The sequence below is a fragment of the Vulpes lagopus genome, chromosome 9 (genome assembly GCF_018345385.1).
Source record: "Vulpes lagopus strain Blue_001 chromosome 9, ASM1834538v1, whole genome shotgun sequence".
NCBI classification, from domain to species: domain Eukaryota; kingdom Metazoa; phylum Chordata; class Mammalia; order Carnivora; family Canidae; genus Vulpes; species Vulpes lagopus.
The window spans coordinates 49,617,570-49,641,792 of record NC_054832.1 but is presented as its reverse complement, the minus strand read 5'-3'; the positions used below and the strand labels follow the sequence as shown (position 1 = coordinate 49,641,792).

General features: G+C 39.9%; 1 protein-coding gene across 6 annotated transcripts in view; it reads left to right on the top strand.

The window, feature by feature from the left end:
- The first annotated feature begins 11,358 nt into the window (after positions 1-11,358).
- RALYL (RALY RNA binding protein like) overlaps positions 11,359-24,223 on the top strand; it is a 709,315-nt gene continuing 696,450 nt past the window's right edge. For 2 of the 6 annotated variants that reach the window (XM_041768619.1, XM_041768620.1), the window contains exon 1: positions 11,359-11,551. In XM_041768619.1, the coding sequence (XP_041624553.1) occupies positions 11,512-11,551 (40 nt within the window). In that variant the 5' untranslated portion in view covers positions 11,359-11,511. Of the gene's footprint in view, positions 11,552-11,847; positions 12,131-13,051; positions 13,122-24,223 lie in introns of those variants that run through there. The other 4 variants (XM_041768615.1, XM_041768623.1, XM_041768616.1 and 1 more) reach the window with 4 other exon arrangements.

Here is a 24,223-nt window from a genome sequence, read left to right as displayed (position 1 = left end):
CTATGGTAATTACTCTGTAAGACTCTGAAGACATGACTGAGAAATTTAGATCATAAGAAGCACACTGTTCAGGGCTCCTGGGTGGCTCAGTTGGTTGAGCTTCTGACTCCTGATTTTGGTTTAGGTCATGATCTTAGAGTCATGGGGTCATGAGATCAAGTCCTGTGGGGCAGGGCACTCAGTGGCAGTATCTGCTTGAGATTCTCTCTCTCTCTCTCTCTCGCCCCCCTGTCTGTTTCTCCCCCCACTTGTGCCCTAAAAAATAAATCTTTTAAAATCTCTTTTTTGAAAGATTTACTTATTTATTTGTGAGACACACACACGCACACACACACACACACAGAGGCAGAGACATAGGCAGAGGGAGAAGCAGCCTCCCCACAGGAAGCCTGATGCAGGACTCAATCCCAGGACCCTAGGATCACAACCTGAACCAAAGGCAGACACTCAACCACTGAGCCACCCAGGCATCCCATAAATAAAATATTTTTTAAAAACACTTTTCTTTTTATCTACTAATTCCATTTGTATACCTTGCTGTCACATCTAGTACAGTATGTCCTCAAAATAATGAAACAATGCACAACTTTTTCCAACACCAGCTTATTACTCCTTAAAAATAAAAACAAAAACAATGATATCTCTGTTTTCCAGGAAATAGGTGGCATCAAATTATCTTTCTTTTATTTTACATCTTCCAAAATCTGGTTGTAAAGTCATTTCAAGTGTCCCCTTAACACCTTTCTAAAGCCATTGTCAGCCACTGCCAGTGGATGAGGGGCCAACAGGGTCTAGCAAGCCCCCTTTCCAGGCCATGTGTGGGCATGTGTTAGCCCACTGAGGCCTTGCCACACTTTTCTTTGGCCCATTTTACAGATGGGGAAATGCAGGCTCAGAGGGCCAGGCACACCCCCCAGGCCATACAGCTGCACTGTGGGCTGGCTGCTCTCTTGCCATCCCTGGGGCCCTTGGCACTCACCTCAGGCCTGCTGTGCACCTGGAAGATTCCCACACGTGTGGTGTGTGAGAGCAGCCTGAGGTCTTCAGGGTTGGGTGGGATGTGGGCCCGTCGAGCCCACATGGGGTGAAATTTAAAACTGTTGCCATACACCAAGGGCAAGGAGAGACAGAAGAAATAGCCAAGCCAGACCCGTAAGTGGTGGATTTAATAGGCAAAGGGAACTTACATGTGTTGGGCAGCTGCAAACTGAGTAGATCTGTGCACCTGCCCGCTGGAATCTGGAGTTTATAAAGAAGCCTTAATAGCATTCAGTCATGTGTACAGTCTGGATGGTCTCAAACAACATATCACCTTCTCGAGCATTCTTATAATGGCTCCTAGTAAGGGAATGGAGGGCACAGTGTACATTCCAAAGACATGGGAGGAAAAAAAAAACACAAAGACATGGGAGGGGTAAGGAGCCCCCCCCCCAACTAGCTCAGGGATCAACCAGCAGTCATGTCCTCTCCGTCCCCTCTCCTACCAACCCTAGTGAGGTTTTTTTTCTCAAGCACGGGTGATAGCAACAAGCTCCTCTTGCAGCTATGGTGTCCAGATTACACAATTTTCATCAATGAGATATTTTTAAAGCCTTTCTAAAGCTCTTCTTCTATATCATCTGATTCAATATAAAATCATTTTTCTCCCTTGAAAAATCATCAACATTTGCCTCTCTTGACCACTCCTGCCTTCCTAAACTCTCCTGAAACTTTCCATTCCTTCTGACAGCTCCCTTGGCAGTCTTCTTAAATGTTGGTGCTCCTTGCGAGCTTGTTAAGAGCACGAAGTAACACTGCCTGAATGTGAATTCTGGCTCCTTGGAATAGTGTGTAACCGCGGGCAAATCACATCACCTTTCTGTATATCACTTTCCTCGTCTGTAAAATGAGGATACTAATAATATCTACGCCATATGGTTGTTATAACGTTAGCTGATTTTATCCATATTTATTAGCTCTAGTTTAGATCATTCTTCTGAGCTCCAGATAAGTGTTTCCAATTATACAATGCAGACTTTCACTTGGATCCTTCACACAGACATCTTCCCATCTCTCTCTCTCTCTCCACTCCTCCCTCACCTGCCCTCACTTGCCTTCTCTATACTCCCTCCTACCTTTGAAAATTCCAAACTATCCTATAAGGGTTAGCTTGGTTATAACCATAATGCAGGAGATGAGATCGTGTGTAAAGACAAGAGAGCAGTGAGAGGTAAAGGACTTCAGCTGAATGGGAGAAGCAGGTTCCTAATGTGGCAAGTGGGAGAGAGAGTGAGCTAGTGAATGGGGAGCATAAGTAGGATTTGTAAAAGGCCACACAATTGGGATTGGACACCCTTCATCTAGAGCCACGGGGCCTAACAGCTGCTCCTCTCTGTCTTCCCAGCATTGAGCACAGTGTAGATGGAAATAAAACTTACTCCCATGACAGAAGGTGTTGTCGCAACCGACCTCTGTGCACCAGAGCCAAAAACATATAACCTGAAGACAGAGCTTGGGCATAAAGAAGGAAGATACTGCATTACTTTGTCAGACAAAAGAGGCTGCAGCCAATGCTTCTAAGAGTGTAAGCCCAACCGGGGTTAAAGGCTGAGGGGTTTGATAGGAAAATACAGGATCTGGGTGGTTTCCATAGGAATCTGATACACGTTGCCAGCTGCACTAGTCAGGTTTTCAAGGTCATCCCAGGCCCAGCCCTGATGCTGGCCACCTGAGTAATGTTACTAAGTACACACTGGGGTCAGTGACATGTCAGTATCCATACTGAGTTCCTGGAACAAAGGATTCTACAAACAACAAGCAAAGAGGAGACGGAAGCTTTAAGAATGAAGAGAAAATTTCATTCAGTTTAAAGTCAAGCTTTGCTGGAGCGCTAATGTGCGCATCTGAATTTCCATCCATCTTTACATTTCAAAAGAAACACACAGATGAACAAAGAAATAAATGAATAAATAAATGATGGTACACATGCCTCTGAGATGTGTTGCTCCCTGCATGTTAGAGGGGTGCAAATCTGCAGCATCTGTAAAAGTGATCTAGTCTTGGGTAATTATTACCAGAAATAAACGTTTCATAATATTGTTGAATTGCCATTTGGGACAAGCATCTTGCATTGTTAAAAGGATAATGATAAGTAATTTCATTCGATAGGCACATGGATTTGGATACTTCTGGGAACGCTTTTAAGCTCAATATCCTGGAAGATTCTTTAGAATGCAGTTCTGTTAAAAATCAGAGCTGTTTTTTGTTTGGGCAACTTACTGAAATGATTGTCCATAAAATGTTCAGGCCCTTGTTACTCTTTTTTTCTGCCCCTCTTGGCAGGATTTGGGGTCTTCATAGAATGCACAGGCAAATTACCTAGTGCTTTTTTTCAAAGTAAAGCAGTTGTACCTATCTACTGGTAGATACCCTCCATCACACTTTGGAGAAGTGGCCTGTTTCTCCACCTGTGTGAAAGATACATATCAAGCCCTGAATTTTCACAGAGAATATCATTTCTACTGTCTGAACATCTGGTATCTAAAGCATATGGATATCTATTCAGGAACATTCTCTATCAGCACTTCAGGTACTTGTCAAAGAACTCAACCATAATCTGACTATGATCCAGTACTCGGGAAAGGCTCGCTTGAAAATCTGCTATTTATAAGAATGTGTAAGGATACATGAACTCTAGGTTCTCAAAAACCTAACCCTCCATGGTTAGAGCATAGGAAGAGATAAATTCCTGCAGAAAAGCTTTCATTTTAAGGTTAGGTCCTTACTGTTTATAGAAAGTTAATATAAAGTATTTATTTGAAAAATATTCTGTTTTTATTACAAAAGCATCATTACAAAGATACAAAGAAATAAATTCCTTTAGAAACTCAGCATTAGAATAAAGTTAATCCTTCCTAGTCAACCTGTGTATTTCCTTGATCAGTCAATGAGGACAAAGATTCAGAGGGAAATTTAATATCTTGTTCAGAAAACTTATTCAGGCCATGTGCCTGGTACATTGATTTCTCTCCACCTTTTAAAGAAATTTTGTGTTATTAAAAAAATCCGTTCTGAGAATTATGTTCTAAAAAATGCAAATGGGGGAATCCCTGTGTGGCTCAGCGGTTTAGCGCCTGCCTTTGGCCCAGGACGTGATCCTGGAGTCCCGGGATCGAGTCCCACGTCGGGTTCCCGGCATGGAGCCTGCTTCTCCTTCCTCCTGTGTCTCTGCCTCTCTCTCTCTCTTTCTCTATGTCTATCATAAATAAGTAAATAAATAAATCTTAAAAAAATAATAAAAAATGCAAATGAGTGAAATAGGATCAGTAAAGGTTTAGTTTATATTTTATACTGAATTTTAAATAGCGAGAATATGTGTGATATACAATGATTCCATTTTAGTTAACTTTGAGACTGGAGTAAAGAAATCCAATTCTGAGGTTTTAAATGTCTTTTATGATCAATATTGTCAGTGCCTCCTAGAGAAGTGAACTGAAGCACAGGTATCTTTGAGTACATTTTCAGAGTCACATTAACAAAGTTTCAGCTATGAGATTATTTCATCAATTTTTTACCTGTCACGCATCCCTATCTTTGCTTGAATAGGTTAAAAAGTAATTCTCCATATTGATGGATAATTTGCAAATACTCACATATTTTAGGATACCAAAGTAACATTTCTCTAACACCCTGCATTTATTCATAATAGCAAATGAATGTTTTTATAATCATTATTTAAATTGTACACAGCTTACAGAATGTGAATGAGTAAATTGTGTAAGTTTTGACAGAATGTGAATGAGTAAATTGTGTAAGTTTTGATAGTGTATTAACCTACCTAATCTGTTTATCTACTTGAGTGTTATACTTGTCAATTCACTGTCGTAACTACCGGAGTTTTTTGATGATAAGAAAAATAAATTATAAATAACATTTAGGTCAACATAACATTATGGTGTATTATGTTTTAGGATTCTAATAATGATCCTATCCCAAGCACAAATGATTCTAGTTTTATCAGTGACTATACTCGATACAAGAAACATTTCATTAAGCACTAGAGCTTCGTCTTTTAGCACTAGATTGCTGGAAGAAAATTGGAAGATGTGTTACTTTTCGACAACACTTTATCTGCAAAATTTCCTCCCCCCCCAAAAGTAATATATTATTGAATCACGTATTTGAATTTTAATTTGCTAGCCTTGTTTTCTCTTTGTTAACTTTCATTTAGCATACTACAGTATTTTGATAAGTCTTTAAAATTAATTGTGCCTCAATACATGTTTGAAGAATGTTGATTTCTTCTTAATAAGCCCTATACCGTGTTATATCATCTGTTGGGCAAATGACCAAAAAAAAAAAAAAAAATTACAGACTAACTTTAATTGTAAGAAAAAAAAGTATCAAGTTTAAGATGAAATTTTGTCTGGAATTTACATACTTTTTTTTAAATATCCTGGGTTTTGAACGTAGTCGATTTTGGGACTACTTCTATTTTTTTTTTGAAAAAAAAATCAGTTACTAATTCTCTTTGAAAACAAGTAAAAAATGATGTATATCAAATTTGAATGAAATCTTTTTATAGTTACGTGACAATAGAGAAAAGTCCTTCATCTGATTTTATGTAATTTGTACAGATAAATGTGTCTGAGACTGGCATTCATGCAAGGACAGATGAGTACTTGTAATAAACGGTGTGGTGCTTTTCTCTGATGTGAGGCCTAACTGGAATGTTTGTGTATTTATAAGTTTGTAGTTTGAAATATTCATATTTTGCCCAGTGGCCTACTAGTAGATCATTATACTTTTATTTGGAAAGTCTGTGTTTGATCTTTGCTCTTGTTTTCTCTAGAGCTTTAAATGAATAAAATAACAAATAATTTACTACCCTAAAGCCAAACAGCCAAGAGCTGTGATCTTTTTAGAACTTAACAAGTTTGACCCCTCTCTACATTGAGGAGGGAGACATACGTGGGGGGAAAAAGAATCTGGGGAATACAGTCACATATATATCACATACATAATTGACGATGTCCTAAAATAGTTTTTTTTTTTTTAACCAAATGTCTATTCAGACATTTGCTAGTACAGAAGATATCCACGAATCAAATAAAAGTAAAAGTCAAGGAATTAATGTATTAGTATGTCCTAACCCTGACCCATATAGATGCTCAGAATATATATAAGAAGACAGAAGAGATCTGAGTTCTGAGACAGAAATAAAAAAGAGGGTGGAGAATATCAGAGCAAATTAAAAATATAAAAGACAAAAGTCATACAAAAATAACTTATTTATTTTTCAATGACACCAAAAATAGAGTCTGGAAAATCCAGATTTATGCATACCACATATCATATATAACTATTTCTTATCATCGTTTTTAAGCAAAAGTCTAGGTACCACTAATACATTCATTAGTGCAGAAGATGTGCATGAACAAGTATTGATTATTCAAGTGTTCAGCTCTATAGTAGGGGCTTACAGAGTATGTTGTCACATGATTTGTCAGCATAAAATGATTCCACTGTAATTATCTGGCTTCCGAAAACGCTTAATTTCATTCTTAGGGAAATTTTGTTTTCATAATGTAAGCTTTGTATCAATAGAAATAAATAACTTACAAAACTTAATGGAAATTAGAAGTGCTTCTTATTGATAGGAGCCTGAGATTTGATAATAACCAACTAATCTCATACCTTCACCTCTTGAATGCTGTAATCTCTAAATAAATAACAAATGAATTACCCTTACTTCAAAGAAAAAAAAATCCAGACAAGTTAATACTGACATTTAAATCCATATCATCTCTAAACCCAGGTTTTAAAAATTAAAGCAAGTAAACAAAGAGAAAAAAATCAATAGGAGAATCCTACCTATAACTGTACAAAATCACTATCTATAAAGGAGCTACTTCATATCTTTCAGCCTAAGATCTTGTGGGTAGACAATAAAACGTCAGTTTCTCTCACACATCTTCAAGATTGTTCTTCTTAGGCAAACTTAATTTCCCAATGAACTCATATTGTCTCCTGTTACCAGGCAGGATCATTAGGATAAATGAATCTCTTAATTTCTTAAACACACATGAAGATAGCTCTTTCTGATTCTTCCTTTTTAAAAACGTGACTTCATCTGGTACCTAGTTTTGTTAACCTCAGCAAGATTGTTTTCTAGAGTTTTCAGGCAACATTTAGTTTCACTAAGGAAACATAGTGTAAAGTCTGCAATATTTTTCGAATGTACTTTTTTGTCACATGTCTTAGGACTCATCTGTATGACCTAAATCTGTCCAGTGTTTGCACTTGTCTTATATTTCTCATGTATTTTTTTAAAAGGAGATTTTTCCAGCTCTCCCCCCACAACCAATGCTTTTGGCCTTAAAATTTCCTTTCCTCTTTCTTCTCCTCTCTCTTTGCTTCCTCTCTTCCTTCTTTTCTACTCATCCTTCTTGCTTGTCTCTATTTTCCTCCCTTCCACCCCTCACTCGCTATCATTTCCTCAATTTCTTGGCCCTGGAACATGTGTAACTTTGTCATCAGAGTTACATTTTCTGTTGCATGGTCTACAGCGGTCTCACTAGAAATGAAAATTCTTTGCTGTTCCATTTTTGTCCTATATCCCTGATATAGGATAGTCTTTCAGAACCTCAGTTTCTGATTATGAGGATTTTATAAGAGTATATATGTCAAGCATATAAACGCAGTACGTAAATATTAAATGGCACGCATTTTTCCTTCTTATGATATTTCCCACTTTTGTTTTGCATAAATCCCTTTTCTTTTTTTGTTTCCTTCAGGCTTCTTAAAACATAATGAAATGTTTTAAAGTTAACTTAATATTTTTAACCTTTAGTACCTTTTCAGAGGTTTAATTCTGGCCCTGGGATTACCATATTTTCATCTTTAACTCTGCAAATCTAAGAGATATCTTGGATGTATAGCTTATAAATTTATGAACTGATATATTTTATAGCCCCTTTAGAATGAATGATTGTCAGATCAGTAATCAATGAAAAACAACAAATGGTGCAGAACACTGAACATGTCATGTGCTGCTTTTCTTCCCCCTCTCTGTGCCTAAATTGTATTTATGAGGAAATTCATCAGAGCTTTCTTGTGTATACCCTCTTATCACTTTTGCCAGAGGCCACTTTATAATAAAACTACACTCAATCTATGTAATGCAAAATAAACACATCCAAAGTAAGAATAATAGTAGGCATATTAATTTGTTTTAAATTAATTTTCCTAGTAATGTAATTATTTCATTAATTTGTTTGAAAATAAACATGTGTACATAAATCATAAGAAATTTTGATGTGTTTTACTGTCCATCCTTGAATTTTTTGGATTCCATAAACTATATTACATGAAGAGTGAAATAAGTATTAAAAATGAAATTACATGGAAATTTTGATAGCTCTTTCTTATTTTACTCATATCTTTACTATTTATTTTTCTATCTACTAATCACTCTTTATTTGTACAAATTATTTCATGAGTTGTAATATTTATAGTTCCTCCAATGAAAATACTGGAAAAAATAAAGGACACCATCCAAACTTTAAAGAAAAGCGTAAGTGAAGGATGTTCATTGGTAGGGATAGGACATATAATGGGAAAAATTAAATTAATCAATACTTAAAATCACCCAATTGTGAAAAAACTATTAAGCAAAACAAGAGAAAATGATTTGAGGACATTGGATATAAAAGCATACATTGATGTATGCCTGGGTGGCTCAGCGGTTGAGCATCTGCCTTTGGCTCAGGGTGTGATCCCAGAGTCCCATTTTGGATTCTCTGTGGGGAGCCTGCTTCTCCCTCTGCTTGTGTCTCTGCCCCTCTCTCTCTGTCTCTCATGAATAAGTAAATAAAATCTTAAAAAAAAAAAAAAAAGGAACAGTTCACAGCTGCAACTTTTCTTTATGATGTTTCTGTAGTTAACCCCGGAGAATGTGACCAGGAAGTATATGACCACGTCTTGTGTTCAGATTTTTGCTAAAGAAAAAAAGTAACTTCTTAAATCTCTCCTTTTGAAGGCTTCTTTTCTTTGTGTTTTGTGGAATCAAAATAATGCATGAAAGTAACGTGTACTACTAATATTACATGTGGTGAATAATATAGCCAGATCAATCCCCACAAATTTGTTTTGTGTAGATCTACTTCATTTATTCAGAATATTATGCATTTGTTAATTAGTATTAGTAGCTGTAATTGAAAATATTTACTGTCTATCATGGGTTTTTTGGTAAATATTTTATTCTAGCTGTAAAATTAGATAAAATGTTGGTTCAATCCCACCTGTAATATGTATTAACCATGGGATCTTTAGCAAATTACTTTAATTATCTAACTTAATTTTCCTAACCTGTAAAATAAGTATAGTAATATCAGTTTCCTAGAGCAGTCACAAAAACTAAATGAGAAGCAATGCTTAGTAACTACTAGTTCTTTTTATCTAACTTCGAGTCTTCTTGGTTTTCGTGGGGGGTGATGCAACCTAAAGGAATGGCACATGGAAATAAAATAAGTGGAATAGTTTGAGCACCATACTGTAATTATGTAAGCAAATGGGAAATGTGCAGGGAGGATATTGATGTCTTGTTTTTTCTTCAGCAGAACTGCATTCAACATAAAGGGGAGTCATTTTATTGAATAATAAAAGCCTGACAATCACTGTGATTGGCTGACGGCCATCACTGCAGTGTAATTCTAAACAGCTTGTTTTTCAAAGTTCTTCTTGCATAACTCTTCAAAACCCAGGCATTGCCCAGGCTAGTTGAAAGTTTCAGAACTCATTTTCAAAATGAAGGTTCTCACATTTGGATACTGCTGTGATACAGGTGATGGAACATATGCATTGACATAGTATTTTCTCCTTAAATTATTCGAATCAGATATTTCTTGACATGGAAGAAAAAAGATTTGGAAAATTCAGCAAACTAAGGTTTAATGGCAGACAAAATTAATTCATGATTCAGAGAAGAAAAAGACCACGTGTGAAGAGAGCTTATTAAAAAAAAAAAAAAAAAAGCCCAACATGTTTTGCTGCGAAAAGCACAGTTGATCTGTACCACCCAGTTTAAAATCCTATGATTTCCCAACAGAACTCAAAGAGGCTTCCGAAGTTACCAAATCCACCTTGATGCATTCATCTTTTTCAGTAACTATTTCTAATCAGCAATCCTAACTCTAATGTAGGTATAATAAGTGGGTGTAGGGTTGGCAACTCACCAAAATAAATGTTTAATGACATTTTAATGGTTATTTTAAACCTCTTTTATTTGAACTGGGGATTAATACTTTATTTGGTCAATGAATTCTGACCAGGGTGTTTGAGAAACATATTTGCAGTGGAAACTCTCTGTAATGGATGTGTACTTAATTTTCAGAGCCGTCCAGGTTAGATCATCTCGGATGGAGAGGCATTTTATCTTTAAATGTCAACATCAGAAACACGGAGATAAAAGATCAGGGGCGGCAATCTGTGAACTGCGGGGCTGTGTTAATTGCTCATGCTCCAGCACAGCGATGCCAAGTCACCCCGGATTCAAAGCAGCACCCGGGGGTGAGGTGGGGTGGGGGACACTGGTCCTGATGTCGGCAGGGCACAGACAGGAAGAAAGTCCATGTGCTCCAGCGCCCAGAAAGCTGATTCCTCTACAGGCAGCCGCCGAAGAACCCCAAAGCAGCCTGCAGTTGGCCGATGGCATCTTTGTTCGCGCGGCCTGCACGGAGCCCGGCGTGCTGGGTGCAGAAAAGCCGCCCCCCCGCGCCCCCGCCCCGCCCCGCCCCGCCCCTCCACCTCCACCTCCACCATCCGGGGCGCAGCCACCGGGGCTCGCGGGCTGCGCCACCGCCCGGCTCCGGGTGCACGGCTCCCCCTCCCGGCCGCCCAGGGCTCGCTCCCTCGTGGCTCCCCCTCCCGGAGCGCACCCACACAATGGACTCACTTGTTTCCCTCGAACCTCTCCGCCCACCGGCAGCCCCAGCCCGCAACTTGAGCGAGAGTCGGGCGGGCGCCCCCGCCGCGGACAGCGCCCCGCGGAGCCCGCCCCGCGCGCCGGGAGCCACGCGCGCTCACGCGGACCCGACAAACAAAGCTCGCTCGGCGGCCGGACGCGCGAACGGCGCCCACGCCCCCCCGACCCCCCCCATCCCCACCATCGCTCCGGGCGCGCAGAAAGGAAACCCGCCCCGGGCTTTCCCGAACCCCCCAGCCCACCTTCCCCCCGGGGCCCGAGGCCACGCCCCCGGCATCGCGCCGCGCCCCCCCGCCCCGCTCCATCCCCGCCGTCCCCGCCATCCCCGCCCCGGGGCCGCGCGGGGGGCAGCGCAGACCTGGGGACCAGGCGGGGAACGGCGGCCTCGGAGGGAGGAGGCCGGGGCAGGGGAGTCAGGGAGGACTACAATGAAGGAGTTAAATCGGGCTTTTAAGAGTGAAACTTCGGGAGAGAAAGGGGCGGGATCTCTTCCCCAGGTAACTACCAAGAGATGGCAAAAGGAATAAATAAATAAAACGAGATCATAGATGCGTGCCTGGGGAAGCGGCCGGCTCGGGCAACTTGGAGGTGAGCCGCAAGTTGCGGACCCCCGCCGCCCCCGCCCCCCTCCTTAGGCGTTGGGTCTGCACGCGCGGAGCTGCCCGCGGCGGCGGCGGCGGCGGCGGCGGCGGCGGCGGCGGCGGCGGCGGCGGCGGCGGCGGCGGCGGCGGCGGCGGCGGCGGCGGCGGCGGCGGCGGCGGCGGCGGCGGGAGCGGCGGCGGCGGCGGCGGCGGCAGCTGCGCGCCTCCGGCCCAACCCCGCTCGGCTCCCCCTCTCGCCCGCGCCCTGCCCGCCCTGCGTGTGCGTGTGCGTGTGCTCAGCCTCAGCGTGAGCGGCACCTGCTCGGCCGGGCTCACCGCGGACGCAGCCTCGCCGGGAGCCGCCGCCGCCGCCGCCGCCGCCGCCGCCGCGGGAGCCGGGCTCCGTGGGGCTCCCCCCTCCAGCCTCGGCCCTTCCCCGCCGCCTGCAAGTCAGCCTGGCTCCGAGTCACGTGTCAGTGCCTGAGGCAGAGACTGGGAGAAAAAAACGCGCTTCATTCCTTCTTCCACCGCCATACTGTATTTTATACCAAATCTCATTTTTATTCCAACATTTTACTCCCGCTCGGTGAGTACCTTCTCAGTGGCATTCTTGTCCTATTCTTTTTTTTTTTTTATTTTTTTTTGTCCTTTTTTTTTTTTGGTTCTTTTTTGTTTTTTTGTTTTTTGTTTTTCTTCTTCTTCTTCTTCTTCTTTTTTTTTTTTTCTCCACTTCTTTGATTATTGTTTCTATTGGGGAAAGCTGGAGGAGCGTGGTTTTGAGCCTTTTCCTGAATGCAAGTTTTTCTAGCAGGCGATGGTTCTGTAGACGAGGCGCTGTGTCCGGGAGCCCGCGGCGGCCGAGCCCGCTGGGAGCGTCTCCCGAGTCCAGCAAAATGTGCAACTGGTTTTATGGAGAAAGCGATGTGAAGTACGGTGCCTAATTTTTCCCCCCCTTTGTAAAAATTAAAAAAAAAAAAAGCATGTTTCTAACTCTTTTTCTTTTTTTCTTTTTTTTGGCATACTCTTTTTTTCTGATCAGATTTTTTTTTTGTCTAGGTGGGATTTTACGGCATGTTTACAAGTTTGTGGTTTTGCGATGCAAACCACTGAGCAAAGACCTTCATCTTCTATTTTTTTATTTTTTTATTTTTTGGTGCCGTTTTTGGAAGCCGGTGAGAACAAATCCGTTTTTTCTCCCCCCCCTCCTGTTTTTGACACCGCTTGATAACGTGAAACTTTTCTTGCAGCTGGTTACTGGGATGATTTTTAAGCAAGATACTTTTTTCCTCCCCCTTCTTTATATTAACTATGACTTTTGCACGTTTGAAATTTTTTTTAAGAAAAGAAAAAAAAAGGAACCACCCCGAGATAATTTTACGATCGATATCCTGATATCTATATATTCTCCCTTCTGCCTCCCCTTTCCCTTCCCCGTAAATCAATTTTCAAATGATGGCAGTGGAAGGTTTTTCTGGAAAAAAAAAAAAAAAAAGCAAAAAAAAAAAAAAGCGAAGTGCGGTTTGGTTTCCTTGTCAACGGAGGACGAAGTGAACAGCTGAGCAGCTCGCAGCGAGCAGGTACTTGGTCCCCTCGGAGGCGTTTCCCGGGTTTGGACGGCAGCACCGGTCCTGGCCGGGAAGGCGCTGGGGCGCGCGCGTGTGAGTGTGAGCGTGTGAGTGTGGGCGCGCGCGTGCGTCCGCGGGCCGGGTCCGAGCCGAGCCGAGCGGGAGCCCGAGCGGGAGCCCGAGCCCGAGCCCGAGCCCGAGCCGGAGCCGGGAGCCGGGGCAGCCCAAGTGCGTTCCCTGCCTCGGGATCGTTTTCGGACGCGCGCCAGGCGCGGCGGGTCCGCAGGCGGCGCCCAGGTCAGCTCCGCGGGCCCCGTGAGTTCTCCGAGGGCCACTTGCGGAGCGGGAGGGGCGAGGGCCGAGGGCGCGCGGCGGGGCGGGGCGCGGGGAGCGCAGGGGCGGCCCCCCCGAGGGGCTGCACCCGCACACCTTGCCGGCAGCCCGGGGATGGCACCTGCCCCCGCCCGCCGCCTCCTGCTCCTCCCCTCGGCCGCGGGCTCGCCGCGCAGTAGGTCTTGCCCAGCCCAGCCCGCGTCGCTCGTGCCGAAGGCTTTCGCTCTCCTAGCGCCGGGGTCCCCGGAGCTCCCCCCACCCCCGTCGTGCGGCTTTGCCGCGATGCGCTCGCTGGCTGGCGTCCTGTCCTCCAGGGGGTGGGGAACTTGTTACTTTCTGTGGTGGGCGGGCAGTTGGAGCTGCGAGGTTGGCGTTCAAGAGCCTGCAACCCCTAAGGTGCAAAAATAGCCTTTTATTTAAGTTTTCAAGGGACAGCGTTTTTCCTGTTCTTAGCCACCTGCTAGTGGTGCCAAAGGTCCCCCCCCCTCCCGCCCGCCCCACTCCTGAGAACTGGGCGCCGGGCAACGGGGAGTAGGGCTTGCTGATGCTGTGATGGATTTCGGTGCATTTGGCAGCTTTGCAGTTGCGTTGACAATAGTCTGTGGAGTTTTAAGAGATTTCCAGTATCATCTAGCACTGCTTTTTGGAGGTGTACCAGTTGGTAATAAAAAGGCTTCTCTGTCCTCAAACACAGTGGCAGGGTTTGCTGGAAAACTTGCTGTCCAAACAAATTCCTTGTCGTACTTTAAATCTTGAAATCTGGAGGGTGACTATTGTTTAAATGATTTGATTTTGAAGCTTTGGTGTTCTTTTTTCTTTTTTTTTTTTTTCATAAATGAAAAGTTCAGCCTTGCATTTGTCATATGTATGTAATTTCAGTTTCTGTGAAGGCAGATAGAAAGCAAAGGAAATCACTTACTTCTAAGATGAAGTTTTCTTCTAGGGTATCTATAGACCAAACGGATTCCAGCATACAAAAGGGCCCATAACAAATGGGTTAATTACATACGCTATGGCTTTTAGAGCAAATATTTCTCTAAGTCTGTAACCTCAGTGGGTAGAATGCAAAGTTTTATGCCTATATTTGTTTACTCTTTGTGGTGAAAGAGTTAGGAGTACACATGATCATTTATCTGTAGAAGATGAAAATTTATTGCAATGTGTAGAAAGCTTTCTTCTAAAAAAAAATTTCACAGTGCACTCTCAGTGGTCTTTGGAAGTTGCAGTTATTTTTGTACTCTGTAGCTTTTCTCTGCTGAAGTCCTGTTGCATTAATGTAAGGAAGATAGCTCGTGTCTGGTCTATGGGCTATCAGACTTGATACCGTGAAAGGTCTCGTTCTAATATTTGACACAAGTGTTATTATGTTACTAAGCTTTAAGTTTTGATTTTTTGGTGTATAGTGAGCACATTACTAATAAAATACAATCTTTCATATGGTTTCAGCAGCTAGCAAAAGCATTTAAAAAGCCACTTTTATCATATGTAGATAAAAATAGAAGTGCTCATTTATTTAAAATGCAAACTAATGCATGAGTATAATATTTCTTATCAGGTTATATGTGCTGTGAATCACTGAGTTCTTTTGAAAGAGAGAAAAAGAGTGAGTAGAAAGAAAAAAACTTGAGTAATCAAACCAGAATTTTCATTTAGAAGACTAGTTGCTGCCCTAAGGTGGGCGTAATAATCGAGTCAAGATAGGAGCCGCCCTTCAGCCTTACTATATGATGTTTCCAAATGAGATTGAAACTATAAGGGGGCAGACAAAGATGTTCACGGGATTTTAACGTGGTGGGAACAAATACGTAGCTGTGCTTTGATTTCTGAAGATCACACTAAGAACCTTTAAGTCATGTTAGGGTTTCATTTATTTAGTAGTCATAATTCATTGTATTTCATGCCTACGTTAAGTTCTATTACATGCAATTTTTTGAAGTTTCCTCCTTCATGAATCATACTGGGAATACTACAGCTCTTTAAACTGATCACCTATTCTGTGTGTGTTTTGGTTTAAAATCTTTGAATGTAGTAACCTAGATTTAGCACCGCCTACTGGTTTCTTATGGAAAAATATGTTCTTTGATGTAGTAAGGAACCCACTTGGATTCTGATCAGCTTAATCATGCAAATTATTTTCAACCACTGGGAGAAAGAGTTTGGGAGATAAAGGTAAAGAGTGAAGGCAAGAAGTTGAATAACTTAATGGGCTACTGGACCATTAGTTGACCTTGTGAGTTGCATTTAAATTTTGACAAATCATCACAAAGTTAAAACAGCCTGTTAAATTTCCTAGAACTTTTCTATGGGATGCCAACATTTGGACATTTTGAAAAATCCTGATTACTGAATTGATTTCACAGTTTATGTTCCAATCTTGAACATTGTAGAGAAAGAAACCCCTAGTTGGAGTCCTGTCTTGGGTGTGTGGTTTGTCCAAACATTTTTGAATGAAATTTTTGTCGTTAAAAATGAACACATTTTCCTAATATTTACCCTTATGTGATTAAAAAGCAAGCGAGTAGTATACAGATATTTTTTCTTACTCTGCATGAAGTGACCACACTGTGGTGGTGTTATTATATAAGGGCGGAAAGTTTCAAACACATACTTACAGAGGCACTCTGTATGTTCTTAACACTGCCTTTTCTTTAAAAAAAAAAAAAAAGATTGCCAGTTATTTTCTCTAATTTTTATGAAAGATTACCATTTAGAAGAACTACTGTATCTATGCAAACAAATGATGCCGTTAGAATATAAAAACAATGGAATAGAAAAGTAGTAAGCAATGCACATACATGTGATATGCCAAAAATACTGTATTTTCCTAGTTAGAAGAATCATGTGCTATACGAATAACTATTTCTTAGGTAAAAATAATCATTTTTTTAAATGAGCTAGTACAAAGTGTGTGGAAAATATCTGATGTCTGTTACATTCTTGAAAGCTTTTACCTTGAGTTGGTGTATGGTCATGCTTTGTTTACTCTTTACTGGTATTGCAAGAAACTAATCATACAGTGTATCAAATCAAGTAGAATTCTACATTGGAAGCAGAAGAGAAGCAGGTATTGAGAATTGTTTGCATGGTAGAAAGGAAATTGAGGCCAATATGTTATTTCAGTTGCATTTATTTATTCTCTCTGACTTTAGAAAACTTTTATTTTTAAATGCTTTTAGCTGTGATTTAAAAAAAAATACTTATTTTTTCAGTTCTTTTATCACATTGCCCTTAAGAAAAATTCTATTTTTTGCATAAAAAACTGTGATAATGATGAATTTTACTCCTGAAATTTGTTTATGGAGCTCTGGAATGTAATTAAAAACTAATTTTAAAAAATTCCTCACTAAAAAAAAAAAAAAAAAAAAAAAAAAAAAAAAAAAAATTCCTCACTGATCTGAAGTTACTTTTATTATTTTCTTGTTCTTTCGTATTGTTATTATTTGCTACTTCTAGTGACTTACACAGCTGCCCTTAAAATCCCATTTTCATAACTCAATATGATTTTTTAATTTAATAAATTTCTCTTTAGTAATTGGCAGTGGCAACATAAACTTGCACGTTTTTGATGACAAGGATAATTAGTTTTGCTATGCTGATTTTGAGAACAATAATTATTAAATAAAATTTAGGTATGTATAGAAATCTAGTTACATATTTAGCAAGCATTGCATAAATTTAACATTTGTTATCACACTTATTTTTATCATTAACTTTTGAGCTGTGGAAGAGATCTATGTAACCCAGGCATTGCCAGCTTCTGCTAGTTTTACTTTATTCTCATAGCTTTTAGATTTTCAAGAAAATATTGGGGCATTTTTTCATTGTTGTCATTCTTTGTTTTGTTAGACTTCTTTCTCTTAAATAGCAAACTTATACTGTGGACAATTGATGTCATATGTTCTGCAGTTCTCTCACAAATTACATTTTTTTTGTTTGTTTTGCATTATCTTGCTGTCTTCTGGGGCTGAAACCTGGAGAATATAAAGGCATTGATTTCATTTTCTGTCTATTCCAAGCTGCAGAGAAGGCAGTGGGAGAACTTACTTAGTGGTTAGGATAAAAGTGTTCTAGACTGTCCTTGGAGACTCTTCAGCTGGGGTCAAGGCTGTAAGATTTATTCCTTGAGCCATGTATAAATCTAAACGAAGAGAATTATAGTGGAGAACATGGGAACCCTGTCCTGCTTTTCTGAAAGATGCAATGGAATAAAGAAAAATTAGAGATTTTATTTGCATAAATGTTTTATGAAATTACATCTAACTCATCAACTTTTCTATATATATTTTGCTTAGAATAAAATAGTTGAATATTTTCTCTAAATTTTAAGAGTGGAAATTAATTGCATTCACACAGAATCCATGTGTATAGAGGCACATTTTAAGAGTCATACGGTAATTGTAAAAGGTAAAACGTATTTTGGAGTCAAATGGAACTTGAAGTGAGTACAGTTCCATTTGTTTTCCATGAATAGGTAATATTATAAGTAAATGGTATAAATATAGTAAATAATGTAAAATAATGATATTGCTTTATATTTTTGAGGAAACTGAGACTTAGATATGTAACTTGCTTAATGCTCCACAGCTAGCATAGGGTAAAGTGACAGGAATGTCTGAATTGACACCTTATATCCCCCTTATGTTCCACTTGTGGAGAGGAATTTGTTTTGTTTTGTTTTAGCTAATCTAATACAACTGCTACATCCGTATTCTTGGTACATAATTTAAAACTGCTGTAGTCACTGTCAGTAGTGTGTGCTGTGGCCAGAAATAATAGAAAATGGCACCATTTACACTGAGACATTTACTGGTCCTGGAAGGACATTCAAGTAACCACAGCATCACAAATCTTTCTATGACAGTAGTATTTTCTGAAGAGAACTGAATCTTGGAAATTTGTGAGGAGATCTCTGGTACTCTGTGGTCAAGACAAGATTAGATGGTTCTATGTCTATAAGTAGCTTTGCAGATAACCAGGAAAAAACAGTCAACAAATATTTACTTTCTAAATATAAAATGTAATCTATATTTGAGGCTTTTGCAGTGTCAAGTGGAAAATTAGTCCTCTGCACAAGGAAAACAGAACCACCAATTTTCATAACACAGCAAGTCTATAAATATAGGTGTTTCTTCTGTCTACCAGCATCTCACTATCAACATCTTCTCCACCTCAGAATTCACTGTTGCACATATTTGGTTGTGACAGCTTTTTCAAGCTTATTTTATCTATTTGTTAATAACATAAAACACTTATAACTGCAAGATGTTATTTTAGGATACTGTTTTTAATTGCTTCCTCAGATGTGTGAAAGAGTCTTCCATTATTAAATAGTTTCCTTGAAACTTGAAACAGTGAATATTTTTCAATAAGGAATAGGAAACATAAACCACAGCGGAGACAGTGTGAATGAATGTGATGAAATGGATTGCAAAAATGTTGATAAATCTGCACATCCATAAAAACAGTGGATTTGAAGGCCAACACAGAAAGACTCTAAGAGCTGCCTTTGTGTTTTGGATTCTAGATAACTTGAAAACTAGTGGTATGGGGTGCCTGGGTGGCTCAGTTGGTTAAGCAGCTGACTCTTGATTTTGGCTCAGATCATGATCTCAGGTTCTTGAGATTGAGCCCTGTGTTGGGCATGGAGCCTGCTTAAGATTCTCTTTCCTTCTCCCTCTGCCCTCTCCCCTTGGTGCTTGCTTTCTCTCTCACTACCTCTCGGAAGGAAGCAAGGAAAGAAAGAAAGAAAGAAAGAAAGAAAGAAAGAAAGAAAGAAAGAAAGAAAGAAAAACAAGTGTTATAAAACAAAACCAGAAAATAAAGTTATCTAGAGGAGAGCCTGACTTGGCGGGATAATGGTTCAGTTCTGGACATAAAACTGATTTAAAGTTCCAATATGAATTCCTGGATAAAATGACCAGCGTGCAATGACATTCAGCTTTAGAGCTAGAAAACACACTGAAAGAGATATTACACACATATCTATGCTAAATCTTTAGGAGGGAATAACTCACCCAATGGCAAATATTTGGGAAACATCTGCAGTTTTTTGAGTGGATGTAAAAAGACCTGGTTAAAGGCAGAAAAAGAGGAAGGGAAGAGTCCTCTCTGAAGCTTAGGAACGTATGTGTGTTTATGTAAAGGAAAAGTGTTACTCAGCAGGGCTAATGCTGCATAGGTTACAGGAAGGTGAGGCTTGGGGAGAGCTGTGGGAATTCTAGTTTGGAATGGTGGGTGGAATCGGTGATGAAAATCCACTAATTTTAAATCCACTAATTTTAAAAAGGAACTAAAATGAACTTGAAATGAAAAATTCTGCGTATTATGTGACAGCATCAGAGAGGTCAGATCCCAAGATTGTATGTGTCATGTGCTTTTATGTGTGTGTTTCTCTGTGCGTGTGCATGTAACATGATCTCAATAGAAAGACCATGAGAAGTTTTCATGGAACTAGGTATGCTGATTTTGAATTACATTTGGAAAAAAAAAATCAGAGATAGCCAGGATAATTCCAAAAAAGATGAGGCTAAGCTGTCAAAGATTCAAGTATACTATGGAGCTTTTAAAAATAAATCCATTTACTAGCTCGGTCTCCTAAAAAGTTTTTTCTAAAATCCAGCAGCAGTGAGCACATCTAATGCTCAAACTGTGGTTTCTAAATACCATTTCCTACTCAAGGGTCCAGAGCTTTATAGAGAATTAGCTGATTTTAAGTCTGGGGAGAAAAAGCACAAGATGAGCCTGGGATATCTCATCATGCCAGAGGTAGGGAAATATCCAAAGATGAGTAAGACTGTATCAACTTTTATTTGTAAACTATATATAGAGAGAGCCAGCTTGAAGGGCCTTCCATTTGCCAAATTCAGATAAGTTTGAACAATAGATGTTGGATTTGCAGCTTCAGGAGTTTCTTGGGTGAAATTTGAAACTGGCCCCCATAATCAGAGGGTAAGGAGAAACTGAAGCTAGAGGCACATCAACATTAGTCCAGATTGTGGGTGGCAGTTATAATAAGCAAGGGAATTTACATAGAGTGGTCCCAAGACAAGGAGATCTTTGCAGCTACCCACCAGCATCTTAAAAGTTTATATGGAGACCTTGATGGAGTTCAGTCACATATCCAGTCTGGATGGGCTCACCAGCACATTATCCTCTTAAGACTGTGTACTAGAAGAGTAGAGGAGAGTGTGGGGATGGTGGGTGGAAAGTACATTTCAAGGATGTTAGAGGAGGTAAGGAGCATCTGATTGTCTGGGTCCAGTTTGAAGGTCATCCAGCTGTCACTTCTCAATGATCTGCTCCAACAAGAGTGACTGTAACAAATTATAAAACATTGATTGAAGTAAAATCCTTGAGTCCATAGTGAAACTCAAAAAAAAAAAAAAAAAACAACCCACACACAAAAAGCAGAAAACAATTCTGATGATAATTAAATTGAAGGAAATAGTTAGCTTTTTTTTTTTTAAAGGAGGAACTCTAGTTGATGAGGGACTAGATCAATATGAGTTGATTTCTGTAAGAAATGCTAGAATTAGAAAATGACTGTTTATAACTCACAGTGAAATAAATAATTCAGTCAACTATCATCAACAGGTGCTAAAATCATTAGTTAAAAGTATTTGGGGAAATAACATATACTCATGGTGCTCAAATATTCCTTCTTAATTGCTTCTAGCAGTTGTCTTTTTAAATAACTAAGTGATCAAACCTAGCTTCATTAATAGACAGCCTGATGCCATGAGCCTCCTGATGGATGTAATATGAAGTCTCCATCCGGCACCATTTGTGAAATATTGCTAGAATGTTTAAGCCGAATCTAGTAAAACCTGTTTAAACTTAACTTTTAGTTTACAGAAAAATGCAGGGAAAGAGGAACAGGTTAAACTTAACGTGAGGAAATAGACAACTTTCCAAGGTTTAGTATTCTGCATTGAACATACCAGACATGTGGCCTGTTTCTTTAAAAGTCGTATCATGGTAGGGAGAATTTTCTAGATTAGAAGAGAGCAAAAGACAAACAAAGGCAGTGCTGGAAGCTGTATTTGATATCCTATTAATAAAAAACACACACAACAGGCTCAAACCTTGGTAGAATTGGGAAAGTTTATATAGAGACTAGATAATAAATGATAATAGGAGATGCATAACGAGTTATTTAGTGATAAGTGCCATGCATTCTTATGAGTCATCATAAAATGTGTGTGTGCTGTATCTGCAACAAATCATCACTTACTCATTTTTTAAAAAGATCTTATTTATTTATTCACGAGAGACACAGAGAGAGACAGAGACACAGGCAGAGGGAGAAGCAGGCTCCCTGTGGTGAGCTCAATGTGGGACTCTATTCCAGGACCCCAGCATGACCTGAGCCAAAGGCAGATTCTCAACCAGGTGCCCCCTTGTTTGTCAATTTTTGAATGCCTAGGAGAGGTTATGTGGATTTCATTGTACTCTTTCAGATTATCTGATTTTTTTTTTCAGTTAAAATGTTGAAAAGTCAGTTAGTTGTCATTGGAAAAAAGCATGTATATTAGAGCTGAACAGAAGCAGAAAGAAGTCCAATTGCCCATGTTTAAGATCATATGGGGTCTTGAATGTATGAAGACAAGAAGTAAATGAAGTTTAGTTTAATGCTAATCGTGGGACCAAAATCTTACTCAAAATCTGAATGCATATTTACTTTTTCCAGGATGGAATCCCCTAGCAAGAAGAGATGGAACTGTAAGAATGAGGATGGTAATTTTCAGGAGCAAGTTTCAGAACATTCCAAAGAGTTGGTGTGATCAGTGCTAGCCAAAGGGAGAGGTTCACATCTTAGAAGAGGAAAGAAATTGAGTCGGTTTATTAGTTAACTGAATTCCTTATTTATTCAGCCATGTTCTGGAGGATGGAGATTCAGTGGTAATAAGACTAATAAGGACCCTGCCTGTTGGGAATGTTGCATGTAATGGTGACTTTAGTCTTCTCAGGTAAGTGCAAGGTCATAGGTTGAGATGAACTGGTATGGGGATAGGAGCTTGGGGAATATAGCCAAGAATATGCAAAAGGTCTCTCAAAAGATTCTAGAGCCATAAAGGGGAACATAGCAAAATGAACAACAATTCATCACATTTTAGTCAACACAATTACATCATTTTCTTTAGCAGTAACTTAGTCTGTGATCTGAATGGCTCCAGCAAACAACTGAGGTTTACATGATTAGAAGATTAGCAAGGCACGAATAATGCAAAACAAACACCTGGGCTTTCTAAGGATAGTTGATTATGTTACAGAAAAGAAGGGTGGTAAATCTGGGCTGAGAAAGGAGGCAAGGGCAGTTCCGGAAGATGCATAAACTAAGGACAGGCAAGAATTGAGAGCCTGAAGTCAGGATGAAAACTAATAAATAGCAAGTTTTACTATTTTTTAATAGATGAAAAAAGAGGAGAATATTATTCTTCCAGATTTTGAAGTGGAACAGAGTCAAATAATGAATACATTTTAGAGTTTGGGAAGGCATGTGGCTAACTAAGGTTGCTAAGATTGAGAAGCTAAAGCAAGGTGAGGAGAGCCTGAACGTTAAAGTGTAATTTAAAGAAAGGAGTTTTTAAAAGATTTATTTATTTTTAGAGAAGGAGAGAGAGCACACACACGTGCACACTCAAGTAGCAGGAGGGGCAGAGGGCAAGGATCTCAAGCCGACTCCAGGCTGAGCCCAGAGCCCCACCGGGGCTTGATCCCAGGACCCTGAGCTCATGACCTGAGCCTTAATTAAGGGTCCGAATCTCAGCCAACTAAGACATCCAGGCACCCCTGGAGAAAGGATTTTTTAAATCTGTAATTGCAGACGGGAAAAAGGTGGAAAGGAAAACTTTAAAATGTGTTAAAACCTATCAGTGACATTTCTAGAGGTTTATACTCAACTGATGCCATAAAGGAATTTTTTCACTTATGTAATTTTAGTTCTCTCTTTTGGAATATTATGACGAGAGCTGTAGATAAATAATGTTTGCATCCATCTTGATCATATTTGGTTAGACTATTCAGGTAATACAGAAATTCTGCAGTGGTGACTGCAACCCAGAGTTGAGTTTTGTAAGGAAGTTATTGATCAGAACCAGGGAAACTAACATAGGCTCCTGCAATTAAACACTTTCTAAATATAACAGCAAGTGATTCAAATTTAAAGAAGGTTATAGAGTGTTTGTTAATGTATTTTGTTGTCTAGGTCAAGCTTCTTTTTTTTTTTTTTTTTTAAGCCAGAAGTCTTGTTAGGTAGACAGACAATGCTATTGTTACTGCTGGATCCCTTGCTGCAGCGGGCTACGACCTCATTCCATTTATAGACCAGCCCTTATGGGTCAGACTTGACTGCTAAGTGCTTAGTCATATTGTGCCTCATCTTTGTTACCCCTCGGAAGAATATATTATTATCCCAGATAGTAATACCTGGGAAGACATGAAATTCAGACAGATGGCTTGTCAAAAGTGCTGTCAAATGTCTGACTAAAGATCTGAACACAAGCCTTCTTGCTCCACACTTTTGCATCCGTGCCTTGTTTAAAAAATGGAGAAAAAGAGATATTTGAGTTGTATGTATGTCATTAGGTCAATGACATTTGTCTAATAAAATAGGCACACTACAACAGTTCCCTGTGTATGGAAGATTTAAGTACACAATGCTTTTATTCAGAATGGTGCTGCATTAGATTGCGATTCTTGTCCTTCTCAGAGTCTGCTGTAAGTGTCTCCACTCTGTGCGTAGCTGTGAGATTCTGAACATTTGTCCATTCATTCTTCCA